We start from the raw sequence: 23,511 nt of genomic DNA on the forward strand, positions 1-23,511 counted from the left end.
CCACCCGAAGTTGAGGCTTGAACATCCAGACGGTAATGCCTTGCAAAAGTATGCAACGACTTCCAAGTAGCCGCCCTGCAAATTTCCTGAGGGGACAATTGATAAGATTCCGCCCAAGAAGCAGCATGAGACTGCATAGAATGAGCCCGAAGGCCCACGGGAACAGTTTCCCCACGTAGCAAATATGCAGACCCAATAGCCTCCTTGAGCCATCAAGCTATTGTGGTTTTCGAGGCCGCACCACCTCTCTTCGGACCACTCCACAACACAAAGAGATGGTCAGACACACGGAAAGGATTTGTAACCTCGAGATATCGCAGCAGCACCCTGCGAACATCTAGTTTCTGTAAGTCTCGCGCCATAGGATCAGCCCGCTCCATCTCAGGTAAAGAAGGAAGCTCAATCGACTGATTCAAGTGAAAAGACGACACCACCTTTGGCAGAAAGGAGGGAACAGTCCTCAAAGACACCCCCGAATCAGAGATCCGCAAGAACGGCTCCCTACACGACAAAGCCTGCAATTCTGATACTCGCCTGGCCGAAGAAATCGCAATTAGAAACACCACTTTCAGCGTAAGATCCTTCAGCGTCGCCCTCTTGATAGGCTCAAAAGGCGGTGAACATAAGGCCGAAAGCACCCAATTAAGGTTCTAGGAAGGGCAAGGATGGCGAAGCGGGGGACATAAATGCTTAGCCCCCCGAAGAAAGCATTACACCCTGATGTGGCGCGTTAAGGACACTCCGTGAACCTTACACCTAAGACAACCCGGAGGGAACTTGTACCATCTGCTGGAGACAGAGAAAGACTGAGAGGCTGTGGGTGACATCCTGGTATATGTGGCAGAGCCTGTCAAATCTTGCTCTGTCTCCATCTGCTGTCTGAAAACTTTTTCTTCTCTGCCTTCATTTGCTGGTAGGAATGCAAAACCCACTTGTCTGGACTGATCTGGGATATGAACAGGAACTAACCAGATTCACAACTAAGACAAACTAGTTATAGCACTAGGGCTGCCCGAGGAACCCGGCTGGCTTTGTGGGCAGCGGACTCCCAGCATTTATAATACGGCTCACTGCCAAAACAGTTAAAGCCCTTCTGCTTCCCTCCTCCATCCTACAAACCTGTGTGCGTGGGTTTCAGCTTCTGTGCCAGCATAGCATGTACCCCTCTACATGATCAAGTGTGGGTGTGGTGGCAGTGCTCTTTTATACAAGGGTAGGTGAGTTAGGGGTCAGAGATATTTGTGATACATCACTGCAGCCTTATCACAGGACACAAAACCAATGGTTCTAGCTTTCCCCCTTCCTCCCCCCTCCCCCCAAAAAAATAAAGATTAATAAGTTAATAAACTCCCAAACTGACTTACAAATTTAAAGTTTATATTAACAGCATTGTTCATGTTTACACAGCATTGTTCATGTTTACACAGCAGATGAAGATCTGATTAAAAAAAAATATCCTTAATATAAAATCAGTCGACAGAGTGACACAGCAGAGAACAGGTAAAAACAACAAATGCACGTCTGCAGCCCAGAACAATTTGGGGGCAGTTCTACAGAAGTCTTCTTGCTCCAGGTTCTGGGGGCGAGGGGAGGGTCCTCCATCAGGTTAAAGAGGTGCAATTTACAGGCTGCATCTGCAATCCTCTTTGCAAGCTGTGGCCACAGAGTACAGCGCACAAGCCCTGGGCCTACTAATCCCCATCTAACCCACCACTCTGGAAAATAGGGTGTCCGTGTCTGTTCTTGCTGCTCAGTGGCTCTGGATACTAGTGAGAAGCATTGCTCTGCACTGTTAATATTCCGTACTCTCCAGCTCATGATATCAGTCTGCTGATTTCACCAGCTGGGAGACAAGAGTGATACAAGCACAGATGCTTTGAGGACAAAGGTCTTTCCCTCCCCTCTCCTCCAGTTTTCCCAGATATCACACCTCAGCTAAGAGCAGTCACAACACACACTGAAGAGACACAATAAATAAGGACTTTAAATGCTTGCATAAAGCCACTCAGCTGCACAGGGCTTAGTCATGTGACTTTTCCCATAGCCAATCAAATCTGGTCCACTTTTCACTGCAGCCATATCCCATAGGCTGTTTTAGGAGATTGACAGCCAATCGGCTAGGAGTCTGCACAAAAAAGCAAATTGGCTGCCAGAAACCCGATGGAATGCCAGGGTTGAAACAGTGGAAGGAGAGATTAGACCACAGATGTTTGAAGCCCATTTTCCATATCCCTGTCTCAGCCTTGCACATTACTGGAAAGCTGCAGAACCAGAGCTGGCAGGGATGCCCCAGAGTTTGTGGCATATCCATAGGCACAGTTTCTCCCAGGGCCCTGCTCACTCTTGATCCAAGGCACTAATGCTTAAGGAGGAAGTTAAGCTTCTCTTCAGTCTCGCCAGGAAGTAACCACCAAACTCTGCCTTGGCACCCTCTTCCACCTCAGGGAAAGGGATTTATTAAATCTTAAATGAAAGTGGTCCCCTAGGCAGAGATCAAGCTTGATGAGGTTGGGAACCTCTCACTAGTTCAAACAGTTTCTTCCTACATCTGCCCTTAGCCCTATATATTCTAAAAGCTCTGGCTGGTGGCATATAGTGAGGTCAGCTGGAGACTCTTCTCCCCTTTCCTGTTAGAGCAGGGTTTCTCCCACCTTCCAACTCCACATATGAACATTAAACCCCCACAAAACCCAAAGCATGATGGAGCACAAGCGCCCCCCCCCCCCCCCTCCTCCTGAAATGACCACGATCCTTGCACACTTCATTTCAGTGTCCTTTCAAGTCTTGCTGAGAGCTGCAGCAAATGCATCAAGTAAACAGTAAAACAGATTACATTTAAAAATAAAAGAGTGAAATTCAGTAAGAAAGATGGGAGTCTAGGATGGAGAGACACTAAGAATTCTGCCACAGCTAATGCTTCTGGGCACTACCCATTACAAGGTGATGGGACGTGAAGGAGCTACCTACGAGTTTCCCCCATCTATCGCTAGCACTTCTGCACCAATCCCTTCAGCCTCCCCAACCAGGGAGAGGCCGGGGATGAGATGCTGTAGCAGCACCCACCCAGTCTGTGCACCTCGGCCCTGCACCCTTTGCAGTCGGCAATGGAAACTGCTACAGACAACGGAAATCACATTCAGTCGTTAAAGAACATCAGTCCAAAACTGGCTCAGGTAGCACCTGTCAGTGATGACCGGCAGCAGGACAGCAGCCACCTGTTGCTTCTTTCCCCAAGGAAAGTCCCACTCGCTCTTAGCTGCCCCCGGCCACAGTAAAGGGGGGGGGGGGTGTCCTCTGTGCAGGTAAACGGTCACTGGAACCAGAGACTGCACCCAGCAGAAGTCACAGTTGCAGTCTCGTTTTGGGAGGGGCGAGAGGGATGGGCACCTCACAACCCACTGCAGTCCTGCCCTGTGCAGCCCCCTGGTGCAAGAAGGCTGCAGGCAGCATCCGCTAGGGCTTCTCCAGTTCCCAAGTCCCACGGGAGGGCAACAGAAGGGGTTAAGGTTCTCCTCCTGCAGGAAGTAGGTTGATGCACAGTACCCCCCCCACTGCCGAGCACCCATTGGTCTTCTGGAATCAGCACAGGATACGAAGATACTGGTTTAGCTGATTTTCCCAGGGCGGGACACAGGGAGAGGCAGCTTGTCCAAACCTGGAGACAGAACAAAGAAGGATTAGAAGATCTGCAAACAAAGAATATCCTTCATGAGGCAGATGCAAGAAGGGGCAGCATATGTTTCTAGTAATGCTTACCTCAGGGGTAGGAAACTCTGGTCCCGGCCTGCTACAAACAGATCTGGTTCTCAGTTCAGTCACAAGGAATATGGAATGAGATATATTTACATACAATGAAGCCAGTGCATGCAAATATACTTCATCTATATTCATTGTGGATATCCTGAAAACCAGTCCTGGCTGTGGCAATTCCAGAATCTGAGTAGCTTAGCCTGTAAGGACCAAGCAGCACCTCTGGTGATATCAGGATTAAATGAATCTAAATGCAAAGTGACATTAACACCCCCTGAAGGTGAAGCCATGAGTCTATTCTGCTGAAAGTGCCAGCCTCAGAAGACTGAGTACACCCAGTACAATAGCACAGGCAGTGCCGCACACTTACCAAAGGCTCGGATGAGCTCTGCCTGCATGGCCCATGTAAACTTCCTCACCAGACACAGTGTGGTGAGGCCAGCAAACAGCATGTTATACATGAAGATCAGGTAGAAGTTCCCAAGCCAGTTAAACCTCCCAAAATCTCCCAGCAGGTCAAACCGTGTGATTCCTAGAAACAAAAAAAAGTTTTATTTAGCCAATAGCAAAGAGGATGTACAGCTGGTGCTACATAAGTGTCTGCAAGTCCTTCACAGCACTGTGCTGCAGCTAAGCAGTGCAGACAACCTACAGCTTGTATGAATCCTAGCCACCACTCACAAAATGGATTTTCCCCACTTAAAAATGGATAGAAAGCTCTTTGGTACAGGGATTTAGTACTAGACAGGAACTTCAGGCAAGTCCAACAATTGCTGAAGAAAGTGTCTTCCTTGCCATGGAAATGTGAAAAAATGGCTGCCATCCTCCCCCTAGGTGTCTCCTAGCATTTCTGTGCTGTTCTCCTGTCCTCTCCCACAGCATCTGGCCACCTCCTCTTCCCAAGAGGTCCCCTTGCCCCACCATCTCACTGTCATGAGTTCTAATTGGCCCACACTGCTACTACAGTTCAGCTCTCTGTAGGCCAGGGTACCAAGCAGCTCTGTTCCCTTAAGACACACAATAGAGTACCTGCACTATACAAGCCACCAAGAGCCAGCAGCAATGAGGTGGAGGAGACAGTGGTTGGGGTAACAGGAGGATAAGGGTTAGGGATTGGGGAAAGGGGGGAGGTAGCCACAGTGGTGGCAGGGTGAAGAGTAAGGCAGCAGCTTTGCAGGGGAGGGAGGGAGGGAAAGGAAAGAGTCCATAGAAGAAACAGGAAGCTGGAAAAGAAGGATGCTAGAAGAAGAATAGGAAAAAAAGAGAAAGAGGCAGGGAGAACAAAGTGAGGAGGCATTTGGGAGAGAAACAGAAGAAAAACAGAAACTGTCAACAAAAAAAGATAAGTATTTATTGCATTTACTTTTGTACATTAATATAGCACCTTATGCAAATCTGTCACACAATTTCAAAAGCTGGGTTGCTGAATTTTCCTTTGAGATGCCACAGGAGACTGGCGGCCTCCACCACAGGAATAAATTAGTATTATATGTGTGCTGCTTTTGAGGGAAATATGCTGGTGCCACCTTGTGGAGGTCTGGAGACAATTCTTTAGTTGCCTCAGTGGCTAAGAGCACATAGCACGGCCCATTGCCCTTGACCTCTCTACTCACATTTTATGTGAATGGGTCCCAACTTTCAGCCACTGGGACCCCTGGGGAGAGGGACAATGTCTCGAGGGGCAGGTCCCGTGGGGAGGCTCAGTATTGTCAGGGCCAGTTTATTGTGGCAGGTTAAGGGGCCAGGGAGACAAAAGTAGATAAAAGGAGCCAAGTTGTGAGGAGGTTGGAGAGGGGGCAAGGGAAGAATCGAGCAGCAGCTGGGACAGAGGCAGGAAAATAACTGGCAATGAAAGCAGGCAGCAAAGTGTTAGGCATACTTGAGGAGAAGGCTGTAACAGGCCAATACAGTAAACTGAGCTCTCCCACACTCACAGGAGTGTTCTGTGCGCGCGATGCAGTAAAATAATTTAAAATATGGCTGGCGGTAAAAAGAGGTGCTAGGGACACTAGCGCGTCCCTAGCCGCCTCTTTTCAGACAGGAGCGGTGGCTGTCAGCGGGTTTGATAGCCGACGGTCAATTTTTCCGGTGTCTGTTCGAGCCTGCTGACAGCCACGGGTTCGGAAACCGGACGCCGGCAAAATTGAGCGTCCGGTTTTCAACCTGCGATCCACGGGCCCATTTCAAATTTTTTTTTTTTTTAACTTTCGGGACCTCCGACTTAATATCGCCATGATATTAAGTCGGAGGGTGCACAGAAAAGCAGTTTACACTGCTTTTCTGTGCACTTTCCCTGTGCCGGCAGAAATTAGCGCCTACCTTTGGGTAGGCGCTAATTTCTGAAAGTAAAATGTGCGGCTTGGCTGCACATTTTGCTTTCTGAATTGCGTGGGAATACCTAATAGGGCCATCAACATGTATTTGCATGTTGCGGGCGCTTTTAGGTTCAGGGGAGTTAGATGCGCGTTTTTGACGCGCTATTACCCCTTCCTGAATAAGGGGTAAAGCTAGCGCGTCCAAAACGTGCGTCCAATCGCGGGTTAACAGTGCGCTCTGCCGGAGCGCAGTGTACTGTATCGGCCTGTAAGTGATTAAGGCAGAGAGGCATGAAATAGCATCAGCTGATTCCCAGGCTTTGGCAGATAGCACATTTAGGTAGCAATGATTTGGTAACACTGAAGATAATCAACTTGACAGCAGCAATGAAAAAAATAAAAAGACATGACACTGATTATAACATGGTGGCTCGGCCTCAGGGCTGGCAGAAGCACTAGGCGAGCTAGGCCTGGGCCTAGGGCATAGACTATTAGGGGGGCATGAGCCATGTTGGGCCACAAGCAGTGGTAGCAAAGAGGAGTGGAGATTTGAATCTCCACTCTTCTTTGCTGCTGCCGGTCACGGCCCAAAACAATGAGTGCAAGGAGTCGGGGCCGTGAGGTGTGTCAGCGCGACTGGGGGCGGGGGGAGCGCAAGGCAGAAGGTGCCTAGGGCGCCTAAATCCCCTTGCACTGGCCCTGCAAGCCTGGTCATCTGGTCTCATGTCATTCCTAGACTGGTTTGGAGAGTCGCCAAGAGTAAGAAAGGGATAGAGAAAAAAAGTCAATAAGGAAGTAGCAAACAATGTGAGCTCTAGGAAGTGCTCAGTTACAACATGCAGAAACACCGGATGCACAGGTTTATTTAAACAGGGTCTACCTCACAGATACAGGTTTTGACATTTTCATTTTCTGTCTAGACAATTGAAGCAGCTATAGAATCCTATACGGGCAGCGTTTGGGCTCTATTAAGCTATTACTGGCCCTTCCTGTGGTGAGAGCTCGCCAGCCAAAAAGACAAGACGATCAAAATTGGGGGGGGGGCAGGCCTTAGGTGCCAATAGATAAGGTGGCACCTGGACTGGTAATGGGTATTTGCATTATTTTGGTTCAAACGGACCCCTTGAGAGCTTGGACCACAAATATCAGGTGGCTGAGAACAAGTACAATGTTAAACGAGAATAAAGGCGACAGAGGCCAGGAATACGGCCAGCATGACGATGCAGTGGAAATAATTGAGACAGGCAGACATTTAGCAGCCAGCCCTGAATGCAACTGTTAGCTGCCCGCAATACTCACCCAACGTTCTGGAGAAGACGGGCAGTGCAGAGCTTAGAACCAGGAGGGACACGCAGTTCCCAATGATCTGAAACAGACAATTCCATTTCAAATCCAGTCTCGCCTTTCCTCACAGAGGTTAACCCTTACTCCCATCCCTTCCTCAAACAGTCAAACTGCAGAACTCAGCAAATGTGGGTGTAAATGCAACATGAAAGAGGATCTGCTCTAACCACCCCTAATCTCCCCAGGAACTCTCCAGCCACTTACTGCCACTGTGGCCTCTATTTGTGCATTTAGCTCACACCTTTTTCATTGTAGCTCAAGGACAGTGACATTCAAGTAAAGTATTTTCCCTGTCCGTAGAGAGCTCACAATCTAACAGGTCAATGCAATACCGTGCACTCAGGCTAGCGCACTGGTTAACCCATGATTGGACGCGCGTCCATAACCCCTTATGCAGTAAGGCAATTAGCGTCCCAAGTGTAGCTAATACCGTGTTTCCCCGAATATAAGACAGCGTCTTACTTTCTTTTTACCCCCAAAAGTCCCACTATGTCTTACCTTCAGGGTATGTCTTATATTGGAAAAAAAACCTGAGTGTTCAAAAAAAAATTATTTTTAAATACCTGTCGGAGGGCCGCGTGGGTCCAGGCGGCTGGCGGCGGGAGCCGGGTGGTCGCGTGTTAAATCTAGGCCGCGGGCGGGTGGGCGCTTGTTCCAGGCGGCGGCGGGGGCGGGTGGACGCGCGTTAGTTCGAGACGGCCGGCGGGCGGCGGGTGGTCGCGTGTTAAATCTAGGCCGGGTCGCACAGGCGCGCATTCATTCACTGCCGGTGGGAGCTGCCTCGGCAGCCCCCACCGGCAGTGAATGAATGCGCGCACAGGCCCACAGCGCCTGTGCGACCCCTGCGATTCGGCGCTGGGGGCTGCCGGTGGGGGCTGCGGCAGCGAATGAATTCATTCATCCAGGCGGAGGAGCCGGCTGCTTTCGCCGCTGCCGGCTGCTTTCGGCTGCCGCTGCCGGCTGCTTTCGACGCTCAAGGCAGTCACATGCTGTGACGTCACGGCATGTGACTGCCTTGAGCGCCGAAAGCAGCCGGCAGCGGCAGCCGAAAGCAGCCGGCAGCGGCGAAAGCAGCCGGCTCCTCCGCCTGGATGAATGAATTCATTCACTGCCGCAGCCCCCACCGGCAGCCCCCAGCGCCGAATCACAGGGGTCGCACAGGTGCGCATTCATTCACTGCCGGTGGGGGCTGCCTCGGCAGCCTCGGCAGCCCCCACCGCATTCATTCACTGCCGGTGGGGGCTGCCTCGGCAGCCCCCACCGGCAGTGAATGAATGCGCGCCTGTGCGACCCGGCCTAGATTTAACACGCGACCACCCGCCGCCCGCCGGCCGTCTCGAACTAACGCGCATCCACCCGCCGCCGCCGCCGCCTGGAACAAGCGCCCACCTGCCCGCGGCCTAGATTTAACACGCGACCACCCGGCTCCCGCCGCCAGCCGCCTGGACCCACGCGGCCCTCCGACAGGTATTTAAAAATAATTTTTTTTTGAAATGACAGGTACGTCTTACTTTCGGGGGATGTGTTACATTAGCCGACCCCCCTAAAATTCCCACTACGTCTTACTATCAGGGGTGTCTTACTATCGGGGAAACACGGTAGCGCTCAACACATGTAAAGCAAAGTTGCTTACCTGTAACAGGTGTTCTCCTAGGACAGCAGGATGTTAGTCGCACATGGGTGACATCATCGGATAGAGCCCAGCTCGGAAAACTTATGTCAAAATTTCTGGAACTTTGTGCATACTGAGCATGTCCAGCATGCCCTATTCCATGCGTCCACGTGGGGTCCCTCCAGTCTCATAACATAGAATTACAATAAAAGTTAACACAAAAAATAGGAGAAACCCAACTTAGAAGGGGTGGTGGACGGGTTTCTTGAGGACTAACATCCTGCTGTCCTAGGAGAACACCTGTTACAGGTAAGCAACTCTGCTTTCTCCTAGGATAAGCAGGATGGTAGTCCTCACACATGGGAGAATCCCTAGCTAAAGGCTGCTCCCCAACATGAAAGGGAACCAACAAGAAACAACCAGGCACAACAAACCACAGTGCTGTTGGTAACAAAGGGGAAGACAGCCTGAACCCAAACGATGGGCCCTAGGCAGGGAGAGTTGGGTTCTACATCTCAAATAGATTCTGAAGGACAGACTGGCCGAACCTATTGTCACGACGCTATCCTTATCCAGACAGTAGTGAGATGCAAATGTATGGAGAGAACTCCACATCACAGCCTTGCAGATCTCCTCCACAGGAACTGCTCGCGAGTGGGCCACAGATGTTGCCATGGCTTTAACAGAATGATCCTTGACATGATCCCCCAAGGTGCAGTCCCGCCTAGGCATAACAGAAAGAGATGCAATTTGCTAGCAAAATGGATAGTGTGTCTGGCAATGGCAACTCCTATTATTCCTGTCAAAAGAAATAAAAAGCTGGGTGGACCATCTATGGGCTTCTGTCCGCTCCACATAGAAAGCTAAGGCTCTCTTGCAATCCAAACTGTGCAGGGCTTGTTCACCTTGGTGTGAACGGGGTCTGCTAACATTCTTTCCCAGGACGATTGACTGGTTAAAATGGAAATCTGTCAGCACTTAGGCAGGAACTTAGGGTGCATACGCAAGACCACCCCTGTCATGATAAAGCTTAGTATAAGGTGGATAAGTCACTAAGGCCGGGAGCTCACTGACCCTGCATGCTGAAGTGACCGCCACCAAAAATATGACCTTCCAAGTCAGGTACTTCAGGTCACAAGAGCTCAGCGGCTCAAAAGAGGCTTTCATCAGCTCAGCTAGCACCAGATTGAGGTCCCAAGACACAGTGGGAAGCCTTAGCGGAGGCTTCACTTGAAGCAGGGCCCACATGAATTGTACAACTATCGGCTGTACAGAGATAGGCGCACCATCTACACCTTGGTGGTATGTGCCAATTGTAATGAGATGAACTTCTAATGGAGTTGGTCTTCAAGCCAGCCTCCAATAGGTATAAAAGGTAGTCAAGCAGACTTTGCATAGGGCAAGAGAATGGATCTAGGGCCTTCTGCTCACACCACACAGAAAATCTCCTCCACTTCAGTCCATAGGATTTTCTAGTGGAAGGCTTTCTGGAAGTCATCAGGACCAGAGAAACATCCTCTGAGAGATCAAGTGGCTGCAGGATTAACCTCTCAATATCCAGGCTGTAAGCGACAGGGCCTGGAGATAGGGCAAGCTGCTGCATCCCAATCTTGCATGATGAGATCTGGGGAAGTCCCCAGACTGATCGGTCTCTGGATGGACAACTCCCAAAGGAGTAGAAAGTAACTATCTCAGCCAATAAGGATCATAGTCCCTCAGTCCTCATGAAGCTTCAAGAGAGTCTTCATAACTAGAGGAATTGGAGGATTCGCATACAGAAGACCCCCTGCCCCAAAGTTGGGCAAAGGCATCAGAGGCTGGTTTGCTGTCTGACCAGTACAGGGAGCAGAACTGAGTCACCTTCCTGTTGCAGGGGGATGTGAACAAGTCCACATCTTGGATCCCCAAGAGGCAGAAGATCCAGTTCACTACCCCCTGGGTCCAGAGACCACTCGTGGGGTCTGAAGCCATGGTTCAGTCTGTTATCACATTCTCCGTTCTGGAGAGATACAAGGCCCTGAGTACCATCCCATCAAACAGGGCCCAGGACCAGTTCTGGACTCTTCCCGACACAGGAGGTACGACCCTGTGCCTTCCTGCTTGTTGACATGCCACATTGCAACTTGGTAGTCTGTATCAGGACAATTCTGCTGGACAGCCGATCTCTGAAAGCCCACATCGCGTAGCTGATCATCTGGAGCTCCAGGAAGTTGATCTGATACCGAGCTTCCTGGGCAGACCATAAGCACTGGGTGCAGAGCCCCTCTACATGAACTCCCCACCCGAAGGTGGACGCATTTGTGGTTAGGACAATTTGGGTAGGGGGATTTTGGAAAGATATTCCCCGTTCCAAATTCGAGAGAGCCCACCACCAGGACAAAGAGTCCCAGAAAGATGGAGTGACTTGGATGAGAGCCTGGAAGCTCTGCATGGCCTGACGCCATTGCGACCTCAGAGTCCATTGGGCTCTGTGCATGTGTAAGCATGCCAAGGGAGGACCATGGACGGTTGCAGCCATGTGGCCCAACAGCCTCAACATGTGCCGAGCTGAAATCTGCCGGCTCTGTTAAATCACCACCGCTATGAACACCAAGGTGACCGCCCTGGAGTGCAGCAGGAAGGCTCTTGCCTGAGCCATGTCTAGCAGGACTCCTATGAAGTCCAATCGAGGTGACGGGCTGAGATGGGATTTTGGGTAGTTAATGACGAACCCTAGTGACTGCAAACCCGGATGGTCAAGCGAAAGGACTGATCGTCCCCTATTTGAGAGGTGCTTTTGACCAACCAATCGTCCAAATATGGGAAAATATGCACTCGCAGTCTGCGGAGGTGCGCACCCACCATGTCCAGACATTTCATGAAGACACATGAGGCTGACTAGTCCGAACGGCAAAACTCTGTATTGGAAGTGCTGTTTTCCCACCACAAATCTGAGATGCTTCCTGTGTCTTGGGAAGATTTCAATATGAGTGTATGCGTCCTTTAAATCTAGGGAGCTTAGCCAGTTCCCTTTTTACAGGAGGGGAACCAGGGTGCCCAAGAAAACCATCTTGAAATTTTCTTTTGAGAAACTTGTTCAAGGCCCTTAGGTCAAGGATGGGACGGAGTCCCCCTGTTCTTTGGCATCAGAAAGTACCGGGAATAGAATCCCTGCCCTCTTTGCCTTGGTGGGACAAGCTCAACTGCTCTGGCCGTTAAGAGGGCAGAGAGCTCCTGTAACAGTAGCTCTTGATGCGCTATTGACCCCCAAAAAGGGCACAGGGCAATTTGGCAGGACACCCAATAGGTTTAATTAGTACTCGTGACAGACGATGGACAGAATCCACTGGTCCAAGGTTATACTGGGCCACCGATCCTCAAAGAACCGTACCCTGCCTCCAACCAGGTGGGTCCAGCATCTCAGGTACAGGTGACTGGCTTATGCTCCCTACAAATCAGTCAAACCCCATCCCCAGGATTTGGCTGGGTCTTGGGAGTTCTGTCGCCTGGTATGGCCACGTGAGCTCACCCTCTGCGAATGGGAGTGAGGGGCTGAAGGATAGTACTTCCTCTGGCAGTGGAAAGACTTCCTGACCTTGCCTCACAGACTTCCTGGCTCAGGAGGGCGGGTCTGAAGAGCTGGTGGCGAGAGATGTTGGAAGGTAAAGCTGGTCGGGGGCTGCAGGCCTCTGTGTCCCTGCTGGCCTTGATGGAGCTTCCTCCTCGAAGAAACCGGCAACGAGCACCATATCGATCGGGGGAAGCATCGGTGCCCCACCGGGCATAGATAGCCTCCCAGGAACCAGAGCCAACTGGGTCGGTAACACACTGATAAGCACATTGAGCTATTCCAGCAATGGTTCCAGCAGGGCGCGTGCTGGCACTGGCATCATCTGTTCAATGCCCTGCAACGCCTGATGCACCTTCACTTGGACCCTCCACTCCAGCTCCTCCTCAAAAGTTGCCGATGCCAAAACCAACTGGGAGGTAGGAGGGGTAGTCAAATCTACCTTGGATCCCCAAGATGGATTGGGACTGGCACCTGGACTGGTGGAGACCGTTGTGGATCCTTGGCATCGATGGAGGATGGGAACTCCTTGCTGAAGGATGACTTCGGGGACATCACGGCATGAGCCGGCGCCTTCCATCAAAGTGGACTGGTACTGATGGTGCCTTGGCTTCCCTCAGTGCTCGGCCTGATCTTTCCCCAGTGCCGACAACGAACCTGATGTTCTTGTACTGGAAGAGATCGACAAGGTTTCTAGCGCCCTATCTACCAACAGCGTCGACAGAAGTGATGGCCCCACTGATGCCAATGGCTCAGTGTCCATCGGTGCGGCTCCAAGGTCCATTGGTGCAGACGCTGCCAAAGCAATGGCTTGGAATTCCTCATGTGCACCCAGATGACCCTTAGGGGGTCTATATAATGGACATGGTCCTTGGACACTGGGGGTACTGACGGAAACTGGACGAGGCCATGACGAATGAAAAGGAATGAGAAAAAACCCCAAGAGACAGTGATGGCAGGCAGTTGATGCACTGCTACCACAGGGGGGGGGGGGGGGGGGGAACGGAAGCAAAATTAAACTTACCAAATCGCCGAAAAACCTAACTGGGGAGACTAAAGGGAACAAAGAGTGACCCGCATTCGATGAAAAGAATGGTGGAAAAGTTTCCAAAGGCAATTTCTTAAAGAAAAGCCATGAGCTCACTCAACCGTGAGGTGAAAGCACCATAGGAAAAAAAAAAAAAAGACTGAAGAGGGACCCCCATGGGGACGCGTGGAATAGGGCATGCTGGGCATGCTCAGTATGCACAGTCAAAGTTCCAGAAACTCTGACATAGGTTCTCTGTGCCCAACTCCATCCGATGACGTCACCCATGTGTGATGACTAACATCCTGCTTGTCCTAGGAGAAATTCTTGTTGATGAGACTATTAGCTATTACACACTTATGTAAAAAATTAATGTTCGCCCGATGCGCACATTTTACTCAAAAATTAACGCCTGCCCCAGAGCAGGCATTAAGTCTTGAGGAGCCCCTAAAGTTAAAGAGAAAAGCAGAAAATACTGCTTTTTTGTAGTTCCTCAGACTTAATATCGTGGTGATATTAAGTCGAAGGAACTGAAGAAAGGAGCAAGTTAAAAAATATTAAAAAAATGTCTTGCTGTCAGTTTAGGTTAGGAGAAAGGATGCTCAATTTTCACACACTAAATATTGCAGCAGCTTGAATGTCTGTACCTGAGACAATGAAGGGTGAAGTGACTTGCTCAAGATCACAAGGATTAGCAGGATTTGAATCCTGGCTGCCTTGGTTTGCAACCTGCTGCTCTAACCTCTAGGCTAAACCTCCATACCACTTCTACTACTCCAACTACAATATGACATGTCACCTAGTTACATGTTACCCTTGTAACAGCAGCAATAGACTTCATGCATCACACAAAGTCACTGGATTATTTTAGCTTTGGCATGTCCATGTGTTATGACACACATTGCAGATGAAAGTCATTGGCTAGTCTGCAATGGTGACTCCAGAAATACTTGTATTGGGGGCCACAGAGAGGGCACAGTAAATTTCAGAGTGGGTAAGCGCCAAGTGCCTTTCCCTCCAACCAAAATGGTCCAATCAGACTGGATGGGGGCGCAGGCAATTTCCTTGTCTGGGAGGTCCCTCATCCTCAGCCTGGAGCCACTCCTGTTAGCTTGGATAATCATCTCATATGCGTATGTGTATCATATCAAATTACCTTGGTCATGGCTGTGTTGTGTCTTTGTGGTAGCAGTTTGATGAACAGCGGGGAGCTGTAAAACCCAACCAGAGAGGACACCATCAGGTAACTAAGTCATGTTAAGGAAGACTCCGAGACACAAATAAAAAAAGTTGCTTGCCTGTAACAGGTGTTGAGGACAGCAGTCATTACATGTAAAAGATGACATCTGAAGCCCTGGTTGGTGCAATGATCAAACAGTTTTCTAGAGCAGGGCTTCCCAAAATTTTGGCCAACGTGACATGATCCTTAAAGGGCCAAAATAAGTTAGCAGTGGGGGCAGACCCCCTGCAACTACCACTCCATTCTCATACTCCCACTTTATCCCTCTTCAACTTCCATTTCCTCCAGAGTACCCCCCCCCCCCAACCTCTTCTCTAGCTAATCCCTTTTTATATCCACCAGTAACTCATCTCCCCAGCCTATCTCCTCTCACCCCCTCCACCTTTTTGCATCCCTCCAGCTAATTCCCACTTCCAAGCCCTTCTTACAATCCCCAACTGATCCTCTGTCATCCCCTCTTACCCCCTTCTCCCATCCCATCCCATCCTCTCATCTCCTATCCTCATTTCACCTACAAGCTTCTTCCTTTCCACATTCCCTAGTCAATCTTGTGTCATTCCCCATCTCAACCTCCACAGCGAATCCTTTTCCCACCCCCATGTCAAATGATCCAGCTCAAATCCCTCCTGCATCTTATCCCTCCCTTCAAACAGCCAGACCAGTCCAGATGCCTGGGTTATACTCCCCAACCAGATGGAGACAGCCAAGATTTGCTGACAACATCCTTTGTAAGTCCAAGCTGTGCTCAGCCTGCAGTATTCTGTGTAACAAGCTAAGACCTAGATTTATCAAAATGCAGTAAATATTGCATGCGATAGGAAGAGGGGTGTGTTTTATGGTAACACCCTATTTATTGCAAAGTGCGCTATCTTAGCGCTTCGCATAGGTATTACCGCAGAGTGAGATAAATTTTTTGCACTTTGCAGTAAGTACAATTATTGCAATTCCTACCTACAACTATGGGGGGGGGGGGGGGGGAGGAGAATAGGGAGAGGGATTAGTTTTAAGGCCCAGGCCTTAGATATTTATACCTCTATAGGAGGCCCACCTAGTAACTCGAGGTGAGGTTTAAGTAGTAGTGTAGGGGGGCCCATGTGACATTCAGAGTGAGAGATACGAACAGAACAGTGCACTCTTGTGAAGTTTTGATGACCTTCGGAGTGAGAAAACTCACACAAAGGTCATTAAATCTTCAGAAGAGTACTGTTCTGTTCGCTCATCTCACTCTGAATGTGAAAGTGGCCCCTAACCCCTACACTACTACTTAAACCTCACCTCGAGTTACTAGGCGGGCCTCATATAGAGGTATAAATATCTAAGTACTATAAGGGCTTTATTGCTAGTCTCTCTCTCTCACTCATCTTAAAATACTGAAAAGGCTATTTGCGACATCACAAAGTGCGATAAAGCCATATCGCACGGCTTAACGCAAATGAAAAAGGCGTAGTTATCTCCCGCTGTGCGAAGCCAGCCAACTTGGCCAGAAATCCCGCCCCAAACTCCTCCCCCTTTTCCAAATTAGCATTGCACCATGCAGTATGGTGCTTTTTGCATTATTACATTTTCTCATGCAAAAACACCATACAGCAATAAGAAAATTATTCCTTACCTGCTAATTTTCGTTCCTGTAGTACCACGGATCAGTCCAGACAGTGGGTAATGTCCCACTTCCAGCAGATGGAGTCAGAGAAAACTTCGAAGGGTGCTTCCTTATAAGGCAGTGCACCCTCTGTTAATCCTCAGTATGTAGAATAACAAAGCAAACAGGAAACCAGGATGGATCAAGCAACCAAGAACACTAACTTAGAACAGCGTGTACTGGGCACAAATTGTGCCAAACAACAAACTTGCAAAATGAACTATTAACCAGCCAAGAGAATGGCGCTGAATATAGAACAATTTGAGCAGAGAGGCAATCCCAACCCCAAAAAACTCTCAGGGAGGGCGTCTGGACTGATCCGTGGTACTACAGGAACGAAAAATGGCAGATAAGGAATACATTTTCTTTTCCCAGTACGTACCAGGATCAGTCCAGACAGTGGGATGTATCAAAGCTTCCCTACGTAGGGTGGGCCCGGATAGCCCTGCTCGAATGACCCGAGTGCCAAAGGAGCCAAAAGATGACGACGGTATGTTCAAACGATAGTGCCGAGCAAAGGTATGTAATGATTTCCAGGTCGCTGCTCGACATATCTCCTGGGGCGAGACAGATTGTCACTCCGCCCATGAAGCTGCTTGAGCTTGAAGAGAATGGGCCTTGACACCTGTTGGAGGCTGCCATACCGCCCCAATGTACGCCACAGAGATAGCTTCTTTCAGCCAGCGAGCAATTGTGGTTTTCGTGGCCTTGGACCCCTTAAGAGAACGAAAAGATGGTCCGACAGGTGAAAATCATTAGTGACCTCCAGATATCGAATGAGGATGCACTTGACAGAGTTTGCGGAGATCCCCTGAATCGTCAGCTGAGAAGGACGGAAGCTCTACCGTCTGGATTCATGTGGAACATGGAGACCACCTTGGGCAGGAACGAAGGCACTGTATGCAAGGAAATTCCCGAGTCCGTGAAACAGAGGTAGGGCTCTCTGCAAGATAGTGCTTGAAGCTCCAAAATCGTGCGGGCAGAACAGATAGCTACATGGAAAACCATCTTGAGAGTGAGATCCTTGAGGGTCATAGAGTGCATTGGTTCAAAAGGTGGCCTGCCTAAGATCCAGAGGACTAGGCTGAGACTCCAGGAGGGACACAGGGCATGTACCGGAGGGTTTCACGTGCTTCACTCATCTGAGGAATCGGATGATATCCGGGTGAGAGGAAAGAGGAGTTCCCTCTCGTTGATGAAGTAGGGATCCACGGGCAGACACCTGAACCCTCAGCGAATTGTAGGCCAAACCCTTGTCTAGTCCCTGCTGAAGGAAAGACAAAATCTGAGCCACCGAGGTGGTCTGTGGTGCCTCAGGTATGGAGGCACACCAGCTCTCAAAAACCTTCCATACCCGGACGTAGGAGATGGAGGTAGACTTCTTCCTAGCCTTGAGGTGGGTCGAGATAACGGCCTCCGGGTATCCACGCCATCTCCGCCGGCGCCTCTCAAAAGCCAGACCGCAAGACAGAAGCGATCTGCCTGGGCGAAATATACTGGACCCTGGTGCAGTAAGCGTGGCAGATGACCCAGGCGAAGAGGCCCATCCACTGCGAGATTGATCAAGTCGGCAAACCACAGCAGACATGGCCATTCTGGCGCCACCAGTATTACTGGACCTTGCTGGGCCTCTATTCTCCAGAGCATTTTACCCACCAGAGGCCAGGGTGGGAACACATGGAAGAGAATGTGACGGGGCCAGGGAGGACCAAGGCATCTACTCCCTCTGGGCCATGCTCTCTTCTGTGACTGAAGAATCGGGGTGTCTGTGTTCCGTGAGGTGGTCATCAGGTCCAACTGGGAAGTCCCCCATCGGGGGAACAGTAGTCTCACCGCCTCCTCAGAGAGTTCCCACTCCCTGGGATCTATATGTTGACAACTCAGGAAGTCTGCTTGAACATTGTCTACTCTTGCGATGTGGGAAGCCACTAGGCGGGAAAGGTGAACCTCTGCCCATGCCATCAACTTGTCCGTCTCCCGAGAGACGTGCCGGCTCCTCGTGCCCCCTTGGTGATTGACGTACGCTACAGTGGTTGCGTTGTCTGACAGTATCCGGACTGCTCGATGGACGAGAGGTAGGAAACGTTTCAATGCCAGACGTACCGCTCGGGTCTCTAAGCGATTGATCGGCCAGGTTGCCTGTAACAGTGTCCACTTCCCCTGCGCTGATCTCATCTGACACACCGCTCCCCAGCCGGAGAGACTGGCGTCCGTCGTGACAATCACCCACTCTGGGATTTCCAAGGGCACACCCTGCAGGAGATGATGTAGGTTGAGCCACCACGAGAGACTATCCTTGGCCCCCCATGGGAGCGGGAGGATGACCTGGAAGTCCCGAGATACCGGCTTCCAGCGGTGTCTGTAAAGGGCTCATGTGCGCGAACGCCCAGGTGACCAGATTGATGGTGGAAGCCATGGATCCCAGGACCTGGAGGTAATCCCAAGCCGTGGAGAGAGAAAGGCAAGTGAATCGTTGTGCCTGAGCCATGAGCGCCTGAGCCCTGTCCGGGTGCAGGGACACCTTGCCCAGCGCTGTGTTGAAGCACGCTCCCAGGAAGTCCAGAGAATGAGATGGAGAAAGGATGCTCTTGGCAAAGTTGACCACCCAACCGATGGATTGGAGAAGATTCAACACCCTTTCGATCGCCCGCTGGCACTGGGCGAAGGACTTTGCCCGAATGAGCCAGTCGTCCAGGTATGGGTGGACCAAGACTCCCTCCCTCCTGAGGGCTGCGGCTTCCATGACCACCACTTTTGTGAAGGTCCGGGGGAGGGGGGGGGGGGGGGGGGCGGTCGCTAGTCCAAAGGGCAGGGCCTGGAATTAGAAATGCTGTCCCAGGATCTTGAACCGAAGAAAACGCTGATGCACCTGGAGGATGGGAATGTGCAGATAAGCCTCCGTCAGATCCAAGGAGGCCAAAAATTCTCAGGTATGCACCGCCACTATCACTGAGTGCAAGGTTTCCATCCGGAAGTGGGGAACTTTGAGGGCCCTGTTGACCATCTTGAGATCTAAGATCAAGCGGAAGGAACCTTCCTTCTTGGGGACTACAAAGTAGACTGAATAATGGCCCTTTCCTACTTCCATTGGAGGAACCGGACAAATCACTCCGAGAGCCAGAAGCCTGTCAAGTACCTGCCGTCCTATGAGTTGCTTCTGTACCGGGCCGCATGGGGAAAAGAAGAATCTGTCGTCTTAGAGGTCGAGCAAATTCTAATGCGCAGCCGTGCTTTAGAATATCCAGCACCCACTGATCCGACGTAATTTTGACTCACTCCTCGTAGAAAAGAGACGTCCCCCTATCCTGGGGATCGGGGAGTGGGCCGGCATAGCTTCATTGTGAAGACTTGGAAGGTGCCCCTTGGGCCCCATTCCGGGGTTGTCTTTGGCCTCGAAAGGAATGAGCCCAGGATTGGGAACATGAAGAAGGCTGACGAGGGGCTGCAGGCTTTGCGTGGCGGCAAATTCGTTGGCTCCTGAATCGGCTTCTGGTGGAACTGAACGACCTAGATGATCTAGGACGATCCTCTGGCAGTTTATGCACCTTATTCTCTCTGAGGGACTTGATAATCTGAGCCAGATCTTTCCCTAAGAGTAGCTTCTCCTTGAAGGGTAGGGATCCCAACTGCGCCTTGGAAGAAGAATCCGCCGACCAGTTGCAGAGCCAGAGGAGGCGTCTAGCCAAGACTGCAGAGACCATAGATCTGGCTAAGATTCGGAGAAGGTTATACAGAGCGTCTGCTCCATACGCTATGATGGCCTCCAGGTGGTCTTGCCTGTCACGCTTCCTCAGGAGGCAGCTCCTGGGAGCTGAGCAGCTGTTGGACCCAGTGGAGGCCTGCCCGCTGGGTGAGGGAGCTACCAATGGCCACCCTGACCCCAGAGCGGACACCTTGAAGATCCTCTTGAGATACACTTCCAGCTTTCTATCCTGAAGGTCTCGCAGGGCTATGCCTCCTGTCACTGGAATGTTAGTTCTCTTCGTCACTGCAGAGACCGCAGAGTCTACTTTAGGAACCTTAAGAAGCTCCAGAAAATTATGTGGGAGAGGGTATAGTTTTTCCATAGCTCTGCCAAACTTGAGGGAGGCCTCCGGGGAATCCCATTCCCTAGAGAGAACAAAGTCTGTGGAAAACGGAGGTTGCCCCGAGGGAGGCAACATGGGGGGATCCCCTGTCTGAGGAAAAGGTTCCAGAGGATGAATGGGCATCAATCGGCGGCAGAGATGAAAAAAATCACATCCTGATCCTCCCCTGGCAGTGCAGGGACAGCAGAGTCTGAACTCAAAATGGCTACTGTTCCCGCGCTCAGCGGGATCGGGGCCGGCCCCTGTTCCTCGAGGTGTGCCTGAAAATGCGAACCAGAGCGTCCCGCCGGCTGTGATGGACCCTCCCCACCAGGAAGGCAACCTGTGCAAATCCCCTCGCGGGAGAGCTGCGAACCGGGCTCCCCGCATGCACAGCACCTGGACGATTGCTGCATGAGAATCCCCGAAGGAGCCACGAGGGAATCAGCTGATTTCTCTGCGCGAGAAACAGGCAGGGCCTTTTGACTGCGAGAAGAGCCTCCGCTTCAGTCCTGCTCTCTCTAACCCTCAGTGACCCGTTGATGTAAAGGCACAGAGGAATAACACCTCTCTGTGCAGGCTGCCCCGAGGTAAACGGCGTCTCAGGGCAGTGGGTTGAATAGCAGCTAAAGGGGGAGAGGTTGGACCACCAACTTGCACCCCGGAGAGAGGGAGAGAGGAAATAGCCTGTAAAGAAGGAAATAAACAACTTACCCTGGCAAACAGTCAGGGAAAGGGGAGAGCTGCAAATAGTTCTGCCTGCAAGCTATAGAATGCTCCCACTAAACCAGGAGTGGAGGCTACAGTATAGCTCTCTACAAACAATGAAATGTAAGTCCTTTTGTTTTGGGTTTTTTTTTTTTGTAAATAATCAAACTTGATCCATCCAAACAGGAGAAAGCCAAAGAAAAATAGAGAAAGATCCCTAAATTAGCTTTCCAGAAATCTCAGTGGGGAACAAAGTTCAGCCACTGTCATCTGCTGGAGTCAGGAGAATATGGAGGATTAACAGAGGGTGCACCGTCTTATAAGGAAGCACCCTTCGAAGATTTCTCTGACTCCATCTGCTGGAAGGGGGACATAACCCACTATCTGGACTGATCCTGGTACGTACAGGGAATTAATAAATGACCCCCTAAGAAAATTAAACTTCCCTGCCACAGAACCAAAGGCTTCCAGGAACCAAAAATATGATTTAACAAAAAAAAAAAAAGTCAGTCACACAGCTGAACAAGAACTCAAGGCTCAGTCAGAATAATCCTAGTACTTTTCCAGCTAGAGCCATTGAAAAAAATATACATACAGATAGCGCAACTGTTGACACTCAGGGATGGTTTCTGGACTGGTCTGGCTGGACTCAAGGAAATCATCAAGGAGACATTTCTCCTTCCTCATCATCCAGCCAGACCAATCTAAGCACTTGGAATGCACCCCAAGCTATCCTTCATAAGGGTAGCCTTCAGTACTCTGGAGCCAAAGGCTACTTCCTCTCTGGCCTGGACATCAAGCAGACAATGTATTAAAAAAATAATGCAAAGTTGCTGTCTTACAAATTTCCAACTGCAGTTCCACCCAAGACATTGCCTGAATTCAAGTGATTCTTCAACCTCTTAGAGGCAGACCCTTGTCCACACAGGCTGCACATATATAGTCTCCTTAAGTCAATGGGCTAATGTGGTTTTGGAAGTTGCCTACTGGGTCCACTAAAAAGGATAAACAGATGATCAGACTTCTTAAAACCATTAGTCATCTTGAGATAACGTAGCAAAATCCCTCTTACATCTATTCTAGAAGATGCAAAACAGCATACTTATCCCCACACACCAACCACTGAAAGGAGAGCAGACTGACCACTTGATTCAAATAAAACACGGAAGCTACCTTTGGGAGAAAGAAAGGTACTATGTGAATGAACACTGCCACTTCTGCAGAGGACAGAAACAGCTCCCTATAAGAAAGGGCTTGGATCTCTACAACATGGCTAGCCAAACATATTGAAACCAAAATACCAAATTCAGCTTTATATTTTTTGTCCAAGCCTTCCTGTAGAGACCCAAAGATCAAGGATAACAAGACTATTGGCCAATAGACCCTTATCTGCACACCAGGTTTAAAAAACCTTCCAGACTAGTATACGCTACACACACAGAAAGTTTCTTAGCTTGCAAGAGTATTTACCACCCACTGACTCCTTTTTAATCTCTCCCTCTCAAGGGCCAAGCCATATGGCAAAACAGAGATGAATCTTTGTGTAACACTGGGCTCTAGTGCAACAATCCCCTGGACTGCGGTAATACCACCAGTTCAACATCCAGCAAACTTACTAGATCTGCATACCAGGGTCACTTTGGCCAAATGGGCGCCACCAGGATCACAAGGCCCTGATGCCCAGACATCCTCTGTAAGATTCTGCCTATCAAGGACCAAAGCGGAAACACAAAAACCCTTCAACAGCCATTCCTGAATTAGAGCATCCAAACCTGATGAGCCCTGCTCCTTACTTCAACTGAGAAACAGGCTCAACACTTGTCTCCTCCACCTGCTGACTATGACAGCAAAGGCCTCCTCCGAGAGAGACTATTCCCCCTGGATTCAAGGAGTTCCCAATGAGAAAGTCCACCTGCACATTTTTATGCTGGCAACGTGGCCCACAGAAAACAGCCTTACATGCTTTTCCACCCAAATCAATTGCTCTGTTTCCTGTACCACTTGCTGATTTCGGGTTCCTCCCTGATTTACATATGCTACCACTATCGTGTTTCTCCAAGAGAATTCTGTCCGCCTTTACTCAAATTAGAGAAGCAAAATGCCATGACATAGCAACTTCATAGCTTTATGTTATGGCGGCTCATTTTTGAGTGTATAAAAGACTTCCTTTTTTTTTTTTTTTTTTTTTAAATTTGCATGCTTGAATTGTGTTGCCATTTCATATTTATTAACGCTGAACTCTTCTGTTTAGAGAAATGTTGA

General features: G+C 50.0%; 1 protein-coding gene across 2 annotated transcripts in view; it reads right to left on the reverse strand.

The window, feature by feature from the left end:
* Nucleotides 1-1,356: 1,356 nt before the first annotated feature.
* The window catches only part of LMBR1L (limb development membrane protein 1 like), a 69,280-nt gene continuing 47,125 nt past the window's right edge, over nucleotides 1,357-23,511 (reverse strand). For both annotated transcript variants that reach the window (XM_029594664.1, XM_029594665.1), the window contains 4 exons: nucleotides 14,752-14,842; nucleotides 7,365-7,431; nucleotides 4,121-4,282; nucleotides 1,357-3,655 (listed from right to left, as the gene is read on the reverse strand). In XM_029594664.1, coding sequence (XP_029450524.1) covers nucleotides 3,606-3,655; nucleotides 4,121-4,282; nucleotides 7,365-7,431; nucleotides 14,752-14,842 — 370 coding nt within the window. In that variant the 3' untranslated portion in view covers nucleotides 1,357-3,605. The remainder of the gene's footprint in view (nucleotides 3,656-4,120; nucleotides 4,283-7,364; nucleotides 7,432-14,751; nucleotides 14,843-23,511) is intronic.

The sequence above is a fragment of the Rhinatrema bivittatum genome, chromosome 3, assembly GCF_901001135.1.
Source record: "Rhinatrema bivittatum chromosome 3, aRhiBiv1.1, whole genome shotgun sequence".
Lineage (NCBI taxonomy): Eukaryota > Metazoa > Chordata > Amphibia > Gymnophiona > Rhinatrematidae > Rhinatrema > Rhinatrema bivittatum.